Here is a 21,718-nt window from a genome sequence, read left to right as displayed (position 1 = left end):
TAAATTTGGATTTTTTTTTCTTTTTCTACTTCTTTGGTTTGCAAAATTAGGTCTTTCAAAATAGAAGCATTTCTTTGTACTGCTTTTGCTGCATCTCATAAATTTTAAGTTTTATTTTCTTTCTTTCTCCCTTTTTTGCCTCCCTCCCACTCTCCCATCATTCCTTTTGGGACTGCACATTGAACCCAGAGGCACTCTACCACTGAGCTATACACTCAGGCCTTTTTAAGGATCATGCTATGTTGCCCATATTTGTCTCAAACTTGAGACCCTCCTGCCTCGTATTTTTGTGAAGCTGGGATTATAGGTCTGTCACTACATCTGACCAGTAGGTTTATTTTCATTTGACTCAAGCTATTTTTAAAATGCATTTTTAATTTCCCCTTTTACACAATGCTTACTCAGTAATGTGTTGTTTAGTTTCCATGTGTTTGTGAATTTTCTTGTTTTATGTTATTGATTTCCAGTGTCATCCCACAGTGGCCTGAGAAGATACTTGATATGATTTTAATTTTATTTAATTTGTTAAGACTTATTTTGTGACTAACACATGAACTACCCTGGTGAATCCATATTCTGCTACTCTTAGGTGGAAAGCTCTGCACATTTCTGTTAGCTTCATAAGATTTATGGTGTTGTTCAAGTCAGCTGTTCCGTTGTCTGCTTGGATGGTCTATCCACATTGAAAGTGGGGTATTTTAAGTCTCCTAGTATTATGGTATTGTTAATATCTCCATTCATATTTGTCAATTTTTTATACATTCAGGTGGTCTGGTGTTAGTGGACACATATTTACAATTATTACATTTTTCAGTTAAATTGAACCTATTTACATCATATGATGATATATTTGTCTCTAGTGAGTGCATGACTTATAGTCTATTTTGTCTAATATAAGTATAGCTGGTTACACTTCCAAGGAATATCTGTTTTTTAGCCCTTCAATTTCAGCTAATGTGTTTTTATATCTGAGTTTGTTGTAGACAGTGTATATAGCTGGATTTTATTTTCTTATCCATTCAGTCATCCCACAATTTTTGGTTAGTGAATTTATTCACATACATCTAAGTAACTACTGATGAATAGGAACTACTGCCATGTTGCTATTTCTGTGTGATTTGCAGTTATTTTTCTATCTTTTATTGTTTATTTTTTGTCTATATTTCTTTATCTTATATATTTACACTCTAATTTTTTTCTTTATGAACTCTTGTTATGTCTTATGAGGGTAGATTTTTATCTAGGGTTTATAAATATACCTACATCAATAAAAGATTGGAGATATAAGTTTACAATGAGAAGCAAAATCACTTTAGTTGAAAGAGAAGAGAAATAGGAAACAAAATCACTTTATTGGAAAAGGGAGAGAAATAAAGAGATAGCTACCTTGTCTGAGTAAGGTAAGGAGTCCGGAGCCAGAACTCAGGGAATCTTTGTTTTCAGCCCCTTTTATTACATGGCAAGAAAGGGATTATCCTCCTGGAAAGCTGTCATAACTTGATTGGCTACTTTGGGCTCTGAGACCCCTGATTTGGCCATTTTCCATTCCATCACCTATATGTACATTTTTGGATAAGCACTTCTGTGGTCCCTTTCTCCTGTCTGGGGGTTTATCTTGTGAGATTTACAGCAGAGCCCCACATTCAAGGATGTTAGCAAAAGGAGATACAGGTATATTTAAGTATATTAATATGATGAGAAAATAACAAAATATGTATGTACTTATACATAGATGTGTGTCTAGGTGTTAGTGTATATTTTATATACTGGTTTTTTAGAATAATAATGCCCCCACACTTTGTTTCTTTTTGTATTTAATTGGAGGTGGAGGGAGGAGGGAATTGAGCCTTGGCATGAAATGAGCCAGGCCTTCTTATTAGCTCTGTTTTTCTTAGCTACTCTCTCTCTAGCAGGGGTTTAACTCTTTATTTGGCAGAAACCTCACTGAGGCCCTTTAACTTTCCCTGCCTGTCTTCCAACTTTCCCTACAGTTACCATGAGGCTTGTATGAATTTTTCAGTAGTTATAACCACCTATATTTACTTGCTAATAAGTTCAATCATATACAAAAATTTGAAAGTTTTATCTTCTTGTACATGTATGTATATCATCTTCTTGAGTCAGAATTTACTATTTTTTATAAGAATCTGTTTTTGAATTTTTGTGGTTAACTCTTAATATTTTTGTCTTTTTAACTTTCACATTAGTGTTACAGGTAATTTGCAAACTACCCTGACGATATTACATAATACTGAATTTGACTCTATGTCTTTACCTGTGAGACATACTTTCATATGCTATCATGTTACTGTTTAGTATGTTTGTTATTCCATTTGAAGAACTTCCTTAAAGAAGATGGCTCACTGATAAGAAAATCCTGCTCACTTTTTGTTTGTTTAGGAAACTTTTCTCATTTAAAGAATAGCTTTGCAAGACAGTGTGTTATTGATTGGTGTTTAGTACTTTGATTGTATCTCCTGGCCTGAAAGCTTCTGCTGAAAAATCTAGATACCCTCACAGTGGTTTTCTTGTATGTGGCAAGTTGCATTTCTCATTGCTTTCAAAATGCTCTGCCTTTGACTTTGGCAGTTCAATTATGATGTGTCTTAGTGTAGACTTCATGTTCAACCAAGTTTGGATCTATTACGTGTCTTGAGTGGTAGACGTACTTCTGGGTTTTTCAGTTATTTGTTTAAATAAGCTTTCTGCTCCTCTGTATCTTTTCTTTCTGTAACACCCACAATACATATATTGTTTACTTTTCCAGAAATGTTGTATAATTTCTTCAATCTTTTTGCCCTCCAATTAGATAATTTCAAAGGAGCTATCTTTGAGGTCACTGATTCATTCTTCTGAGTCTAAAATTGAAGCTTTCTGCTGTATTTTTTCAGTTCATATTCTTCAGCTGAAGAATTTATTTTTATGCTTTGTTGAACTTATTTTACTATTTTGTTTTCCTCTTCTGTTACATTGTTTGTGTTGTCATGTATCTCACCACGCTTCTTTAGAGCAGTATTTTGATTTGACAAAAATAGTTATCCACTTCTTTAGAGTAAGTTAATGAAAGTTTATTTCTTTGGTGATGTTATGTTTCCCTGACATTCATAGCATTGCACTGGTGTTTGTACATTTGAAGAAGCAGATTTACCAACTCTCTCTGGGAAGAAAAGATCTTCACTGGTAGGAGAGCCAAAAGCACAATGTAGCACTTGGTCTAGTGGTGTATGGGGAGCCAAATGAAGGGCAGCATGCTACAACTCCAGGTTGGACAGTGAGAGGAGCAGTGGCTCAGCAGCTTAGGCAGCTGGAGTCCACAACACTGCTGTGTGGGCCACAGCAGCAAATGATGTGGAGGTTCTGTGATATCCAGGAGGGTTGATGGGGTCATTGGTGGGATCTCTGGGTCCAGTGATGAGTCCTGCTGAGTAGGTAAGGGCCAGGGCTAGTGACATGAGGGCATGTGGTGGCAATATCTAGAGCCAGCCATAGAGGTAGAGGAATTTGTGAATACATGCATGGCAGAGGGGCTGGTGAATGCAGCTGTGGTGGTAATAGCCAAGACCAATGGGTTCACGTGATGGTGAGAAGTGGCTGTGAGCAACCATGTGTGGAGTAGTGCACACAACAGTGTGTATGCAGCCAGCAGCAGCCATACATGCAATGATAAGAACTTGGTGGAGACACTCTGATGCAGCAGTGCTGGCCAGGGGCAGCTCTATGCATGCATGTGACCATGGTCTTTGAGATGGCTGAAACTGGGACTGGTGGTGGGGTCAGTAGAATATATATATATATATGAAACTGTAGAATATATATATAAATATATATATGAAACTGTAGAATATATATATATAACTGTAGAATTAAACAATGACAGTCAATGATAAAATATTACCTTGTAATTAACTCTTCAGGTATCTAAGCATACTTCATTCATTTCTAGTTTTTTCTTCCTCTTCCTCTGGTGAATATGATAACTGATTTCTTCATAAGTATTTCTTTTTTTTTTTTTTTTGGTACTGGGGATAGAATAGGGACCTTGCGCTTGTGAGGCAGGTAGCAGAACCACTGAGCTAAATCCCCAGCTCTTTATAAGTATTTCTATATACCTGTAAGTGTCACTGGCTTAATAGGTGTTGGGGTAGAGAAGGAAGAGCTAATTTTATCAACCTACCACCAGATTTTTGAAGGCCCACTAAAAAGCATTCCACAATATTATTTTATTCTCCTGTGGATCCAAGTGTCCTTATAGTGAAGTTTCTACTTTCTTGGGCCTTATGATAACTATGATAATGTCAAAGAGGTTAAATTACAATGTAATTCCCTTATTCTTTTTTTTTTCAATGTCTATATGCTTACTAACAAAAACTATTTTCATTGTACAGTACTAGAAGGTATGGCTTTAAAAGAAAATCATGCAAATAATTCTATTTTAAAAAAAGGTATTGGGCCGGGGATTTAGCTCAGAAGTTCCATCACCTGCCTTGCAAGCGTAAGGACCTGAGTTTGATCCCCGGTACCAAAAATAAAAGGTATTCACATTTTGGATCATTCACAGATATGGCTATTTCTAGCTAACAGTTATGCATTTTAAGTAACTCAAGCAGTTCTTTCAGAGAAGGAGTGAATGCTTATATTATACTCAAAGTGAAAGGTTTAATAAGAATGCTATTTATTATGAGCTAAGAAATACAAATAGCCTTTTCTGAGGGAGAGAAAAATAGAAAATCCAGTTAAAATGGTTTAAATTCCTGGGAAATTCATTTCTCAATGGTATATCTTTTTGTTCATTATCAAGAAAAGGGAGTTAATATTAATTATATCTTACCCACACAAGATAACCAGTCAAGCAGTTGAAGAGAAAATTACAAGGTAATTAAAGCAGAAGAACATTTCTAGAGAGAACTTGTTCTTCAATTTGTAGATGGCGATATGAGATATATGTGATGGAACATCCTTGTCACAGACTGGAAGTTGAGATTGTATCACAGAGATTTGATATTTGAAACACAGCACATTCTTCTGTAATTAAAACAAGACTTGCTTATGATCGTTTACCACTTGCAGTAAGAAATGATTCAAGTCTTACTACTTAATGAACCACCTATTTTTAAAAAAGGAATGCAGATATTGATCACATCAAATGTTTTCATTGAGAGGTTGACATGGACACTCATATATCGTGGATGGTCTCAGAAAGTTTCTTGTGTGTGAGAAACAGAACCACAGGCCTTTTTGTATAAGTTCCTGTACATCTTTTCCATGCTGTTCTCAAAGATGGGTCGGTGGGGTTTTCCCTTATAAGAGGCTGCCCTGTTGGACCAGTATTCACCATCATCCAAATGGAGATTGCCACGTGGCTGCTGAAATGAGCTATAAAAAAAGACATAAAAAGTTTAAAGCAAGGTGAAAATTAATTAGAGGTAGTACTACATAAACCATGCTATATAAATCATGTATTTATTGAGTACTTTATGGGTATCTGATTCTCTGTTACAGCTATGAGAAATATAATACATCAGTTTGTGCCTTCAAAGATTGATTCTGTCAGGGAAAGTAGAACCATTTATGTGAAGCAGCTTTAAAACAATAAAATGGAATAAAATAAAATTTTGTGTTAGAGTTAAAACAGAATTCAGAGAACAGAGACAGGTGCAACATGGTAAAAATAGAGCACAGATGGACTGGTACGGCCAGCATGAGAACACACAGCCTTTCAAGTCAGTATACCTGAAACTTAACCCTTTCTCAGATGCAGAATGTTGAGTAATATATTTAATTGTCTAGAATCCCAGCTTCCTCAATTATATTTTTGCAGGATTGTTTTCAAAATTAAATAGTATATATGTAAAGTGCATAGTACAATATTTATCTGAAACACAAATGTCATTAAATATGAGGCACTGAATTAGTTACTTTTCATATATTTAATCAATCAATATCCAAACTTTGTGAAATGGGTACACATGGGTGTGGAAATTAGGGTTCAGTGAAGTTAAGTGACTTGGATGAGACTATTCAGCTAGTGACAGGATCAGAAAAGGAATCCTGTCTGTGGATCTGAAGTCTTTTCTACTATGCCATCATGCTCTTTTTGTCCTCAAGGTGGGATAGGAAATTAGTGAACATGTACCACTGATGAAAAATGGAAATGACACAGGACAGTCTGAATTTGAATAGGGATCCATCCACCATGGTTTTAAGAGTGTAGAAGTAAAATAAAACATAACAAATAGGTATTTAATAAAATTGATCAGAATTAGTCTAGAAATAATGATAATATGGAAGAAAAGGCAACATTTTTTAAAGGGTTGATAATGTATTTATGAAGATATCAATACTATCATGAGCATTAATTTCCAGGCTTAAAATATTATTTTCTAGAGATAAATGTTCATTTCCTAATAGACTGAGTTTATTTTTATATAAATATTGATATATTTCAGTAAATGAAGCACTTGCTACAGATTAGATATCTCAAATCTGCTAGATTATGAAGTCTGTGACACATAAACTATATTTCCTGTGATTAAACATGACAAATATGACATATATTTAGAGTCTTACTTCATATAAACAATTTCTTTTCCCTGTTTATAAGTCCTATGAAATTATTTCCATTATCAGCTGTAAAATATGAACTCTTGGAGCTGTATATCTGTAAAGATAATTTGCTTGGCTTGATATCAATCTATCACCTGCACACAATAAAAATGGCCACAGAAAAAAACATGGAATATCCATGTGAACATCCTCAAAGCGTGACACAGTGTCAGTGAGGATGCAGCATATACTCACTTTAGATAGTTTGACATGACCCAGTAAGGGTGACTATACAACTTAGACTTCTTAATTCTCAGCAAAATTGTTAAACATGTGTAATAACATATATGTACAAACATGCTCATAATACTGTTTGTAATAGGTAGTAATTGGAAACAGTGTAAATACACATTTACATTAGAATGGAGAAATCAAATTATGTATATATAATAGTATAGGATACAGGAGGAAAAGTTGATGATGTATAACTACATGTTTCATCAGGGATCAAACTGAAAAGCTAATGAAATAGAAAAAAGCAAGCCGTGAACACTACATAGGTATAATTACACACACACACACACACACACACACACGCACACACACGCACACACACATATATATAAAATGTTTAAAACAAGGACAACCAAAGAATGTATTGCTTAAGGATGGATATATTGTAGTATAACTACGAAGAAAAATGAAAAATAACATAAAAGTCACAGTACCATCTGTGGAGAGATAAGAATGTTGAGTGTATACGGCTTCAAAGAAAAGGGCTATTTTCTATATCTTAAGTGTAATGGTGAGTACATAGGTATTCAATTTATTATTATTGTCATTTAGGATGCACAAACCTTAAATAATCCTTCTGCTACCATTGATATATTTACAATAAAAAGTTTGAAAAAATTTACCTCTATTTACTGTGACAAAGGTCTATCTGCTTCCATGGCTTTGCTGAAAAGGCTTCACCTTGTTTTGTATCAATATGTACCATATATTGGTAAACTTTATATTTGAAATCACCTCCTTCACACTGGATGATTTTGAATGATACAGCTTCTGGGTTATTAATGGCATTTTAAGACATGATCATCATTATACTCTGCTTCCAAGTAGCAATTAAAACACTCTAATAATACCAGCACAATCTTTAAATTTTTCACACGGCCTCAGCCACACCTCAGTGCTACTGCTTTGATACAGTCAGCACATATCTTCCATTAGTTTGCACAAAAAAGTGTAGCCAATTTCAACATAATTTATTTCATACAATGTAAAGAAGCGTGAAAGATAGATAATGAAGTATTTATAACTGTGAGACAAATGTTACAAGGTGAGATTATATAGCTATATCTCAGAGAGAATGTTTAATAGTCTATGTTGAAGTCATACAAAGTATCTCAGAAAAAATAACTTGAGCTTAGTCCTAAAGAATGAGAAGATATTCACCAGATAGACAAAAAGACACAAGAGTTATTCCAGGGATCATATTGTACCAAAATCAAGATATGGAACAACCTAAAATATCATGAATTACCAAGTATATCTGTAGAGGTAAGAATGGAGTAAGATTAAGAACTGAGGGCTGGGGATTTAGCTCAGTGGTTCCACCACCTGCCCTGCAAGTGCAAGGACTGGAGTTCGATCCCCAGTACCAAAAACAAACAAACAAAAAAACTGAACAGAGAATTTTATGTAGATGTCAATGAGATGACTACAATATGAGGATACAGAGGAGGCTTCTACTATAAAAGAAAGTGACTGAATTAAGATTATTCTTAAAATTTCCTTAATCTCAAATATTGTTTTTAGTGTGTAGCAGAGTACAGAGAACAAATAATCTTTAAATATATAATCAAATATGGTATTTAAGTGATATTTTAAGTCATCCTTTTGGTTTTACTAGTGTAAATTCACCATCATTATTATGTTTGTATAGAATATCCCATTTATTTTTTGCTTTTTAGAATTCCCTCCCGTAATTCTAGTTAAGACAGAATACTTCAAAGTATTCTCATGTCTTAACCCAGTTAAATAAAGCAATGAATGTATTTTTTATTCCTTATCTAAAGCTTCAATAACTACAGGTTTGAGCATGGTGATATTGCAGAATATTTATGTGGCTCGGAGGCTAACTTGCATTGCTGCTAATGATTTCTTCCCTGTCATCATCTCATCAGCAGTTTAGCTACCTAATAATATTTAATGAAGGCCATATGGACATACTTTGTTCTAACAGAATGTCATAAAGTCAAAATTCTTACTAAAATTTATATCTACTGTTTTTTTTAACAGGCAAGTGCTTTTAATCATAATTCAAAATTACTAATTTCATGTTAACACGTGTTTCCAAAAAGCAAGAACCGAGTATTACACATTTTTTAAGGTCAACAACTGATTTTTCTTTACTAAAAAGTGATCAGAGGCAGGTTGAAATTCTCACTATAACTAGAAAATATTCATTACCATTTTTATTCATAGTTCAAACTGAAGTTTCCTAAAAAGCTCTATTATTTAATACCATAAGAAAGATAACTACATATTTGACAGCCAGTCTTTAAAGTACTGGCTTAATATAAAGTGACTACTTTAAGAAACAGCTTCCCTTTGGTTGTGTCTACAACAGAAAGACTAACATTCTTTGTAGCACTCTTCTTTTATCATGAACTGCAGACAATTAGAGACGAGTGGATGGAATGGTATCAAAGAAAAGATCATTTCAAAACTTTCTCACTTCTATTTAAGATTTTTGACAGTGAAGAATTTGTAAAATGTCATTAAATTCTATTTGCTACACAATAACCATTTATTTCCAAATAGGGTATACAATCCATAGTACAGTAACCATTTAAAATAGTTCTAACTCTTACTGTAAGATTTGGACAAAATACAAAACATCCTTGCAATAAAACTGACAATATAGCTTAAATAGCTTATAGGATTTCAAAAATGCCTCCTGAAAGAAATGACAGTGGTCATATATAGACACGGACTTCCTCCATGTCATATTGCCAGCACTTAATGGCAATGACTTATGATCCATAAGAAAATACAGTTTGCTCTTCAGAAGGAATGCAATGAGACCTCCCAAAGTCCTGAAGAGCTTTTCAGAGAACATAACCTTAAAATGGGGAAGATCATTTATATGATATGTTAAAGGATTCCCCTATATTACAATACAGTCCTCAACTATAAATACAAATCAAATTCTCCCAAACATTTCTTTGTCACCACTCTCGGCTACTAGTGGCATTTGGATGCAGAGGTTTAACTCATGCCAATCTGGATAAGCCAAGGCGGAGACTCTGACTGGAGGACTTATCGGCCATGCCTCCCAGTGGGCTGCTGTCATTGCTGCCACTTCCGGATGCCTTTTAGTCTCCTGCATTCAGCTGAAGGACTGCAGATCTGCAATGGTCTTTGAGTGGCCTCTGAAGAAGAAACCTCCTTTAAAGAGGACTGGGATTCTTAGTTGATTGTAGTTGGAGAAGAGTCTACTGCAGTCACCAAAGCATTACATTTGGATTTAGATTTCTTCTCTTTCTTTCCTACTGGGATTTTACCTTCACTTCTTTCTTTTTATTTTCTTTTACTTTACTTTTTCACATACTGAAGTCTTCCTCATTATCTTCACTCTCAACAAAATCAGAGTCATTTTCAGAATCTTCACCGCTTGAATCGCCTGGCTCAGTGTCATCAGCACTGTCGCCACCACTGCCTTCTGAGCCCAACCTCCTCTGTTGAGCTGCAGCTTTAGATGCTGCTTTTCTTTTCCCTTGGACTCCCTGGGCATCACCTTCCTCGGTTATCTTGTCCAAATTTTTATCTGGAGACTTCTGCGTATCATTGATGACCACTGGATGGTCCTTCATTGATAAAGCAACAGCAGCTTCTAAGCCTCTCTGGAGGATCTTGTCATCTAAAGCCATTCTTTTGTTAGGGGTTTTCTCTTGTAGTAGAATGTCTTCTTTCTCGACATTGTTCAAGTTAGGTTTGGGTTTGTCTTGTTTTAACTCTTTTGGTGTTATTCTGATTTCTTGCTTAAAGGTACAGTTGCAGAAATAAAATCATGATCGCTATCAGAATCCTCAAACTGTGAGTAATTGACTGGTTTCTTATTTCTCGCAGGCCGCACCATGTCCCGTCCACATCGTGAACCTGCAGCTCCAAGCGCTCCCCTGCAGCAGTCTATATCTATTGTTTCTTCATGATCTATTTAAACATTAAATTAGTTTAAAAAGAATTGCTATTTATAGAACAGTTCTTGTTGTTAACTAGTATTCTTTGAGGGAATGACAAGTTGCTATAGACATGTCCTGGTCCTTTTTAGGTAACACACATTAATATTCAGAACTGTTGTAATTATCAGGGTTGTATTTTTATTTCAATAATCAGAAACATTCCCAAACTCCTAAGCTAGAATTTTTATAATACTATAAAGAACCACTTAAGTGTACAGCAACTCAAAGATTTATATCAAAAGTTTCTAGACAAAAATGCTTTAAAAAGAAAAACTAAACCTTAAATATTTAATAAAAAGGGATTTTATGATACTTGAATTAATAGTATCCAGTGATTCAAGTTAGAATTAAGCAATATTTTTTCACTTAAAAGTTTACTAAAGAGATCTTAAGTCTACATATTATATAGATCTTTTCATTCCATTTGTTAATATTAAGGGTATCTTTTCAGTTATTTATTATATCTTGACAGATTCATGAAATTGATCATTTAATGACTAATGGTGAAAACATAGAAACTAGTCAATCTTGTGTTACATAAAAAAAGAAGCCAAAAGTTAAATTTCTCAGATTGAGATTGTTATAATTTTTAAATTAAAACATTTTATTTTGTGTATTCCTACTACTAGTATCCTGAAAATATCCAAAGCAAATAGAAAAGTTTTTTTTCAGTAACTAGTTAAATAAAATAATGTTACTAAACTTCTAGGTTAACAGTTGTAAAAGATCAGGCTGTATTTTAAACATGAATTTTAAATTATTTTTATCCTACTTTGTCTTTTTTTTTTTTTTTTGGTACCGGAGATTGAACTTAGGTCCTTGCCCTTGCGCAGCAGGCGGCAAAACCACTGAGCTAAATCCCTGGCCCCCTTCTTTGTCTTTTTTTAGCCAACTCTCAACTGGATGAAATATCACCTCAGCCTCTGTCTTTAAAATTAGGGCTAATGCTCAAATAGGATACTGATTATTGGGATTTTAAACATTCTCAAAACTGAAGAAATTTAAAATATATATAGAAAATATTTTTTAAAATACTAGGGTCAGAGGAATTGGCAAGGTTGTCATAGAAAAGCCTAAAATGTTTACCAATTTGAAAGTCACAAAGAAATCTATAGGGATAGTAGATTTTTTTTCCATACACCAACTTCTAACACCCGAAGTACTAGAACTGAAAAGTTATGTGCTAACTCCTTGATGAACTATTTCTTTCTAATGAATTTCATACACAAAGGTGATATAAGAGATGGGGGCAGTTAACATGAATAGGATGATACTTAGAAGATGAAATAATAGATGCTGTATTTTCTTATTCTGCTCTTTCTGCAGAAAGATATTAATAATCTGCTATAATCTTTGGCCAATGGCCATGGGATATATGTACCCTATAAGATCATGTTTAGCACTAAGCATAATTTTTTACTGAGAAAAACATAAAATAAATAATTTATCTTAATATGCTCTTTTTATGAGTTCTTGTTGTTATACTTTCTTTTAATTCTTTAAAAATGGTTTCCTTGGGCCGGGGATTTAGCTCAGTGGTTCTGCTGCCTGCCTCACAAGCACAAGGTCCTGAGTTTGATCCCCAGTACCAGAAAAGAAAGGTTTCCTTTAATTCTTTGAACATAGCCTGTATGAAGTCTGCTGAAACCAATACCTGGGCCTTCTCAAGAGACAGTTTTCCAGAAATTCATTTTTCATGTATATTGGTCATACTGTTATGTTTCATTAAATATCTTAAAATTTTTTATTGAAAATTAGATATTGTGGATAACACACAGCATCCTGGATATTGATCTTCCTACCAGTATTATTATTAATGACTTGCCTAGCCTGATGCTGTGACTATGTTTCCCTGACACTGTGCAGTTGAAGGTATCTCTTGCTCCTTTAAAAAAAAATGTATCTGTTTTTAAGCCTGGTTTACATGGCTTAGTGTCCAGAAAATGATTGGTCAGAATCAGGTGGGAAGGTTTCCAGCTTCTGCCAATGGATTTATGTGTGGCTTGAGGAATTATTCAAAGTTCATCCAATTTATAAATCTCCCTATATTTTATTTACTGCCTTCATACAGCTTCACATTCAGTCATAAATTAGTGGACTGCAAGCATTCTCTCCAAAAGCTAAATACAAAAGCCTTATGCACACATACAATCCTCCAAAAAACAGGGGATAAATAGGCCAATGATGACTATTTTGTCCCTGGATCTTTATTGCTTGTCCCAAGTATTAAGACTTCCCAGATTGCTTACCAGTAGGATCATTATTGTTCTGTTAATGGACTTGCCTATGGTCTGCTCCATATAAAGTCAGTTCCTTTCTGACAACATAGGTGTTGATCTTTCAATATGACTGCCTTAGTAAAACTTTTGTGTCATGGAGCTATGAAGTGTAGGATTGGGTAGCATAGAAGCTCTAGGTTGAAATGCCACAGACTACCATTGTTCTTACTGAGACTCAGTAGATTTTTTAAAATAAATGCTTCCCAACTTTTATATGTCTTTGTTCAATTCCCACAGTTCTTCAAATATTGTTTTTGATAATTTTTTTTGGGAGACAGCTGAGCTCCTCATTCAGTTATTCCTGAGGTCCACATAGATTTCCTACCAAATTCCTTGTCAATGAGTATCTGCATGTGGTTCCTCTTGACATCAGAGGCCAGCAAAGGGGTGATTATGTTGAGTTCTCTCATCTTTGGGTTCCTTCACTTTTTACATGGCAAGTTAAATGGGAGTGACCTCTTCATCTTGTATATAATATGACTTGGGGATAAAACTAAAATAATACTGAAAAATAATATTGGTTCCACCACTCCCAGCCCAGAGGTAGGGGCTTCCAGGCCTCTGTTACACTGCTCCTGGCCCAGAGGAAGGGGCTTCTGGGCTGCCTTTCCATTGCTCCCAGCCAGGAGGAAGGGGCTTTCAGGCCACTGTTTCACTGCTCCCAGCCCAGAGGAGGTGAGCCACGCGGGTCCCCCATTGAAATGAGAAGACACATAAACAAGTCTCAAAACCAGACTTCCAGATCACCTCCAGCAACACCAAAGGGAAACGAGATGGAACACTCAGATACTCAACCACCTGAACTCCCTGAACTGGCAACAAAAGAGTATCAGAAATAATTTCCCAGATTACAACAGAGATTGTGCCCATAGTGCAAGACATGATTAATAAATCTAGAGAGGACACAGATAAAAAAAAAATAGAGGAGCTGAGGAACATGATGGAATCCCAACATAGGAAACAAATGGAATCAATAGAACAGATGCAAACAGATTTCTAGGAGATTAAAAACTCCACTGAAAGTCTACACAGCAGAATGAGCCAATGTGAGGACTGAATTTCACATATAGAAGATAAGATTGCAATGAGTGACCAGGAAAAGAAAAATTGCTCCAAAATTGTAAGAGACCATGAGAAATCAATCCAGCAGCTGCTAGATGATGCAAAGAAGAACAACACAAGACTGATTGGAGTCAACTAAGAAAGAGGAGAGAGTGCAGATGGCATAAAAAAATTGTTCACAGAAGTAATGGCAGAAAACTTCCCAAGCAGGGGAAAAGAACTTGACATACAGATAAGTGAGGCATATAGGACTCCAAATAGCCTTGATAAAAAAAATCTACACATAGACATATAATTGTTAAGATTCTAGAAACCCAAAAGAAGAACAAAATTCTACAAGGAGTTAGAGAAAAGAAACAAATCACATACAAAGGAAAGCCCATCAGAATCACAGCAGGGGGGCCGGGGATTTAGCTCACTGCTTTCGCCACCTGCTGTGCAAGCGCAAAGACCCGAGTTTGATCCCCAATACCAAAAAAAAAAAAAAAAAAAGAATCACAGCAGACTTCTCAATGCAAACTCTCAAGGCAAGAAGAGCTTGGAATGACATATTCCAAGCCCTAAAGGAAAACAGCCTCCAGCTCAGATTGATGCACCCAGCAAAACTATCTTTCAAAATGGATGGAGAAATAAGATACTTTCATGACAAAGAGCATCTTAGGAACTTCATGAATACCAAACAAGCACTCCAAAAAATTTTAGATAATATCCTAGGTACGCACAATGAGGATCACAACCCCAGGAAACACAGCAGAATGAATCCATCAGGTCTGACAAGAAATTAAATGTAAAGAGGGAGAATCTAACAAAAAGAAAAAGTCATGACAAGGATAAGTCAATATGTATCAGTTATAACCATCAATGCTAATGGCTTCAATTCACCAAAAGAAATAGACTGGCAGAATGGGTCAAGAAGCAAAATCCAACAATATGCTGTACACAAGAAACACAATTCAAAAAGAAGCTCATAGATTGAAAGTTAAAGGGTGGAAAACAATACTCTATTTGATGGAAACCCCCAAAAAAGGAGGAGTAGTTATCCTCTTTGCAGATCAAGTGGATTTCAAACCAACACTGATTAAGAGAGACAAAAAAGCACACTACATCCTTGTAAAGGGAACAATCCAAGAGGAAGAGATGACAATCATAAATATATATGCACCAAGCACTAGTGCGCCCAACTATATAAAACAAATACTAACGGGCATGAAAAGTCATATATGCACTAATACAGTAGTAGTGGGGGACCTCAATACCCCACTGTCACAATTAGATAGATCAACTAGACAAAAAATAAGTAATGAAATACTAGAAATCAATCAAACTCTTGAACACATGAACTTAACAGGCCAGTCCCAGCACCCGGAAGGAAGCTCCTTGCCTCCATCCCAGGCTCCTAGGGCCAAGAAGATGAGGTGGTCCCAGCACCCAGAAGGAAGCTCCCTGCCTCCATCCCAGGCTCCTAGGGCAGAGAAGCTCAGCTGATCCCAGCACCTGGAAGGAAGCTCCCCCACAGCCATCCCAAGCTCCTAGGGCAGAGAAGGTGAGCCTCGTGGGCACCAGAAGCACCCCCCTCCCCTGTGAAAATGAGAAGACACATAAACAAGCCTCAAAAACAGACTTCTGGATCACCTACAGCAACACCAAAGGGAAACGAGATGGAACACTCTGATACTCAACCACCTAGACTCTCTGAACTGGCAACAAAAGAGGATCTGGGAAAAATGAAATCAGAAATAATTACTCAGATAACAGCAAAGATTTTGCTCATGGTGCAAGACATGATTAATAAATCTAAAGAGGACACAGATAAAAAAAACAGAGGATCTGAGGAACATGATGGAATCCCAAAATAGAAAACAAATGGAATCCATAAAACAGATGCAAACAGATTTCCAAGAGATTAAAAACTCCATCGAAAGTCTGTGCAGCAGAATGAACCAATGTGAGGATAGAATTTCACATATAGAAGATAAGATTACAATTAATGAGGAGGAAAAGAAAAATTGCTTTAAAATTGTAAGGGACCATGAGAAATCAATCCAGCAGCTGCTAGACCATGCAAAGGAGAATAACATAAGACTGATTGGAGTCAATGAAGAAAGAGGAGAGAGTGCAAATGAATAAAAAAACTCTTCACAGAAGTGATGGCAGAAAACTTCCCAAGGAGGGAAAAAGAACTTGACATACAGATAAGTGAGGCCTATAGGACTCCAAATAGCCTTGATCAAAAAAAAATCTACACATAGGCATATAATAGTTAGGATTCCAGAAATTCAACAGAAGAATGAAATTCTACAAGTAGTGAGTGAAAAGAAACAAATCACATACAAAGGAAAGCCCATCAGAATCACAGCAGACTTCTCAATGCAAACCCTCAAGGCAAGAAGAATTTGGAGTGACATATTCCAAGCCCTAAAGGAAAACAGCCTCCAACCCAGACTGATGTACCCTGAAAAACTAGCTTTCAAAGTTGATGGAGAAATAAGATACTTTCATGATAAAGAGCCCCTTAGGAACTTCATGAACACCAAACCGGCACTCCAAAAATTTTTAGACAATACCCTAGGAAAAGACAATGAGGATCACAACCCCAGGAAACCCAGCAGAATGAATCCATTGGGTGTGACAAATTAAATGCAAAGGGGGAGAATCCAACAAAAAGAAAAAGTCATGACAAGGCTTTTAAAACTTTTGACTTCATCTCCCTAATGAGTGTATAATTCAATCTTATTATTGTACTGATTAGTATTTTTCTGATTCTAGAATTGCACACCATTCCTTGTGCTATACTGGCTATTTATCATCTTCTTATGTCTACATTTTAATTGGGTTGTCTATTAATGAGCTCTAAGAATTCTTTGTCATAGGTAATATGTATTGTAAATATGGTCTGTTTAAGGACTACTTTTCATTTTAATGATGTCATTTAAAGTTCTAAATTTTGATGGAATCTCATTTATCAATTTTTTTCTTTTATACATCATGTTTTTTGTGTCCTAGGTAGTTCTTGCCTACCCTGAATTCATAAATATTTTCCCTTATAATTTCTTCTTAAAGTTTTATACTTTTAGGCTTTCTTATTTAGGTTCATAGATCCCTTCAAGTTATTTTCATGTATGGAAAAAAAGGGTTGAGGTTAATTTTTTATATATGGATACCAGGTGTTCTAGTGCCATTTGCTGAAAACACTACCTCTTCCTCAGCTCTTAAATTGAGTTTATATTCTATAAAATGCTAATGTTAAATAATCTTTCAAAACTCAGTGGACCATATATGTGTGGTTCTATTTCTAGATTCTCTGTTTTATTCAAATGATCTATATGTCTTTCCTTACACCAACACTGCCTTGATTACTGTAGCTTTAGAAGAAGTCTTAAAATTAGGTACTAAACGTCTTCCCACACTGTTTTTGTTTTTGTTTTTGGCTTTTCTTGGTCCTTTGTACTCCTACATAACTTTTAAATTTCAATATCCAGGTCTTCATTTATAGCAAGTATACACAGACCTGAAGTTTTATATATACCTTGTGTTTTCTAATCCTGCTAAATTCAAGTACAAGTTCTAGGGGCTCCTAGAGATTTCTTAGTATTTTCTCTGTAGATGATCATTTCATCTACATATAAAGATTTTGCTTCTGCCATGGCAATCCTATCCTAGTTGTGTCATTTTATTGTCAGACTATTTTGGTTTAGACCTATGTTTCAAAGTCTAATGGACAGATGAAGAGTAGGCATATATGCCCTTGTTCCCCACTTTAGAGAGAAAGCATTGTATTGTCTCCATTCATAGAAGGAGTTTTTGTTGGAAGTATGGAGTACATGTCTTTGATCTGTTGAGAAGGTTCTGTTCTACTTCTAGTCTCCTGATAGCTTTTACCATGAACAGCTGTAGAATTTAGCCCAATACTCTTTCTCCAACTAGTGACAGGATCTCCTTTCCTCTGTTAAAATGATGACTTTTGGGGGTGGATCTTCCAGTGCTGAACCAACACTGCCATCCCTATAACAAAACCACTTTCTACATCCTGCCAGATCTGACTTCTAATAGTTTGTTTTGTTAAACAAATTTCTATGTTCATACATTTTTCTTCTATTATCTTTATCCAGAGTTAGGATTAGCACAATGTTGATTTCCTAAGATGAGGGGAGAAGTGTTCCTTCTTTTTTCTGCTTTACATGTTTAATATAATTTATCAGTTAAAATGTTTATGAGCCTGCTGTTGTCATATAGGTAGGTTTTCAAGCTAGGAATATACTTTCTTTAATAGGTGCTATTCAAATTTTATATTTCCTCCTGAGTTAGTTTCATTAATTTGTCTTCTAAGTTACTTCTTAGAAGTTGTCAAATTTATTTCAAAAAAGATTTTTTAATATGCTTTCTATATCCTTTTAAATTATGTAAAATCTGTGGTAATGTCTCCTAGATCTTAATATTATAATTTAAAAAATGTATAACTGATATTGTGTAACAGGAAGAAAAGGTCTAAAAGAGCAGGGGAATTGGGAGGGGTAGGGGAAGGGAAAAAAAGGGGAAAGGAAAAAATATGAGAAGAGGAGAAAAATGGAAACAAGGTCTTTGTAAATAGGGAAGGGTGGAGGGGGTGAAGGGAGGGCAAAGGAAGGGGGAAAAAAAAATAAGAACCAAGAGACTCGTAATGGTACAAGATCCCAATGATGAATGTAACTGTATTTTATACCTAAAATGTACCAATAAAGTTAATGGGGGGAAAAAAACAACAACAAAAAAACAAATGAACTTAACAGATGTTTACAGAGTGTTCCACCCAACAAAATCAGAATACACATTCTTCTCAGCTGCACACTGGTCATTCTCCAAAATAGACCATATATTTGCGCATACAACATGTTTAAGTAAGTGCAAAGGAATTGAAGTCAGACCCTGTATATTATTAGACCACAGTGTGATAAAATTGGAGAACAATAGCAAAAGAAACTGGAAAAATTTCATAAACACATGAAAATTGACCAAAACACTTCTGAATAACCAATGGGTCACAGAGGAAATTAAAGAAGAAATCAGACAGTTCCTTCAATTAAATGACAGTGACAATACAACATATTGGAATCTATGGGACACAGTGAAAGCAGTCTTAGAAGGAAAATTCATAGCAGTAAATACACATATTAGGAAAACAGAGTGACCCCAATTAAGCAACCTGACGCTGAACCTCAAGCTTCTAGAAAAAGAAGAGCAGGACAAAGCCAAAGCTCATACAAGGGTTGAAATTATAAAGATCAGAACAGAAATCAATTTAATGGAGACTAAGAGAATGATACAAAAAATTCAATGAAGCCAAGAGTTGGTTCTTTGAAAGAATAAACAAAATTGACAAACCTTTAGCCAACCTTAACAGAAAAAGGAAAGAAAAGGCCCAAATCCATGCAATTAGGAATGAAAAGGGTGAAATTACAACAGACCCAGCAGAAATCCAAAGGATCATCAACACCTAATTCAAGAACCTATAAGCCAATAAGATGGAAAAGGCAGAAGAAATGGACAGATTCCTAGATACATATGAATTACCAAAGGTGAACAAAGACCTAAAAATCTAAATGACCCAGTATCAATCAATGAAATTGAAAATGTAATTAAAAACTTACCAACTAAGAAAAGCCCAGGTCCTGATGGTGTCACTGCTGAATTCTAGAAGACATTCAGAGAGGAACTACTGCCACTCCTGTTTAAACTCTTCAATGAAATTGAAAGGGAAGCAATACTCCCAAATTCATTCCTGGAAGCAAGCATCACCTTGGTCCCCAAAGCAGAGAAAGACCCACCAGAAAAACAGAACTATAGGCCAATCTCATTAATGAACATAGATGCAAAAATTCTTAGTAAGATACTGGCAAATGGAATGCAAAAGATCATCAAGAAGATCATACACCCTGACCAAGTGGGATTCATCCCAGGGATGCAGGGATGGTTCAACATATGCAAATCAATCAATGTAATACACTATATCAATAGAGCCAAGGACAAAATCCATATGATTATCTTCATAGATGAAGAAAAAACATTTGACAAAATCCAACATGCATTTTTGATAAAAACCCTATAAAAAATTGGAATAGACGGTCTCTACCTCAATCTAATAAAAGCCACCTATGAAAAACCAACAGTCAATATCATACGAAATTGTGAAAAACTGAAATTCTTCACACTAAAATCAGGAACAGGACACGGATGTCCACTATCACCACTCCTATTCAATATACTTTTGGAAACATTAGCCACAGCAATTAGACAAGAGAAAGAAACAAAAGAAATAAAAATAGGAAATGAAGTCAAATTGTCATTATTTGAAGATGATAATATACTCTATATAGAAGACCCCAAGAATGCCACCAAAAGTCTTCTAGACTTAATAACCAAATTCAGTAAAGTAGCTGGATACATGGTCAACACCCAAAAATCAATAGCTTTCCTCTACACGAACAACAGACTCATTGAGAGAGAAATAGGGCAAACAATTCCTTTCACAATAGCATTCAAAAAACTGAAATACCTAGGAATCATCCTAACGAAAGAAATCAAAGACCTCTTCTCTGATAACTATAGCACTCTGAAAAGACAGATTGAAGATGATATCAGAAAATGGAAAGATATCCTCTGCTCCTGGGTAGGAAGGATTAATATACTGAAAATGACCATACTTCCAAAACTGCTATATAGATTCCATGCAATCCCAATTGAAATTCCAGCAGCATACTTCATAGACCTCGAGAAAACAACACAAAAATTTATTTGGAACAAGAGGAGACCCAGAGTAGCAAAAGCAATTCTAGGTAACAGAGACATGGCAGGGGGTATCACAATCCCCAACTTGAAACTGTACTACAAAGCTACTGTGATAATAACAGCATGTTACTAGCAAAGAAACAGACCTGAGGACCAGTGGAACAGATTAGAAGATGCAGAAACAACGCCAGACACACTCAGCCATCTCATCTTTGATAAAGGAGCCAAACACCCTCACTAAAGGAAAAATAGCCTCTTAAATAAATGGTGCTAGAAAAATTGGGTTTCAACTTGCCAGAGACTAAAACTAGACCTATATCTCTCGCCATACACTAAACTAAAATTGAAAGGAATTAAAGATCTAAATATTAAAATAGAAACGCTGAATCGGCTGGAACACAGGTTAGGTAGAACTCTTGAAGACACTGGTGTAGGAAAAGATTTTATGAACAAAACCTCAGTTGCCCGTCAACTAGCACAAACAACCAACAAGTGGGATCTCTTCTTACTAAAAAGCTTCTGGGAGACTGAGCCGGAGACCGAACTGGTGAGGACTCCCGGGCTTGCCCACCAGCCTCCATCTTGCCCGTGCGTGTGGGCAGAGCAGGCATGGACTGAGCACGCCCTGCTCAGTCCGGCTCACTCTGCCCACTTTCGAAAAGGAGACATAGCCGGGGACCGAGCCAGAGACTTGAGCCAGAGACAGAGCCTGTGAGAACCCCCGGGCTTACCCACCAGCCTCCAGCTCGGCTGCATGGGCACCTGCCCCGCACCCCTTTTGGCTGTACAGCTACTTGGATCCACACTACAGACGTACAGGGGAGC

General features: G+C 35.8%; 1 protein-coding gene and 1 pseudogene across 8 annotated transcripts in view; both read right to left on the bottom strand.

Annotated features, from left to right (window-relative positions):
* Positions 1-3,053: 3,053 nt before the first annotated feature.
* Positions 3,054-21,718, bottom strand: part of Spata6 (spermatogenesis associated 6) — a 140,645-nt gene continuing 121,980 nt past the window's right edge. For 6 of the 8 annotated variants that reach the window (XM_087214862.1, XM_087214864.1, XM_004869295.4 and 3 more), the window contains one exon: positions 3,054-5,373. In XM_087214862.1, the coding sequence (XP_087070988.1) occupies positions 5,193-5,373 (181 nt within the window). In that variant the 3' untranslated portion in view covers positions 3,054-5,192. Of the gene's footprint in view, positions 5,374-10,594; positions 10,762-21,718 lie in introns of those variants that run through there. The other 2 variants (XM_087214866.1, XM_087214867.1) reach the window with 1 other exon arrangement.
* Positions 5,388-10,687, bottom strand: LOC147827307 (RAD51-associated protein 1 pseudogene; annotated as a pseudogene).

This window comes from Heterocephalus glaber, unplaced genomic scaffold, assembly GCF_053883595.1.
Source record: "Heterocephalus glaber isolate CG9 unplaced genomic scaffold, H.glaber_assembly_v1.0 deba00001451, whole genome shotgun sequence".
NCBI classification, from domain to species: domain Eukaryota; kingdom Metazoa; phylum Chordata; class Mammalia; order Rodentia; family Bathyergidae; genus Heterocephalus; species Heterocephalus glaber.
This window is presented reverse-complemented; position numbering and strand designations above follow the sequence as displayed.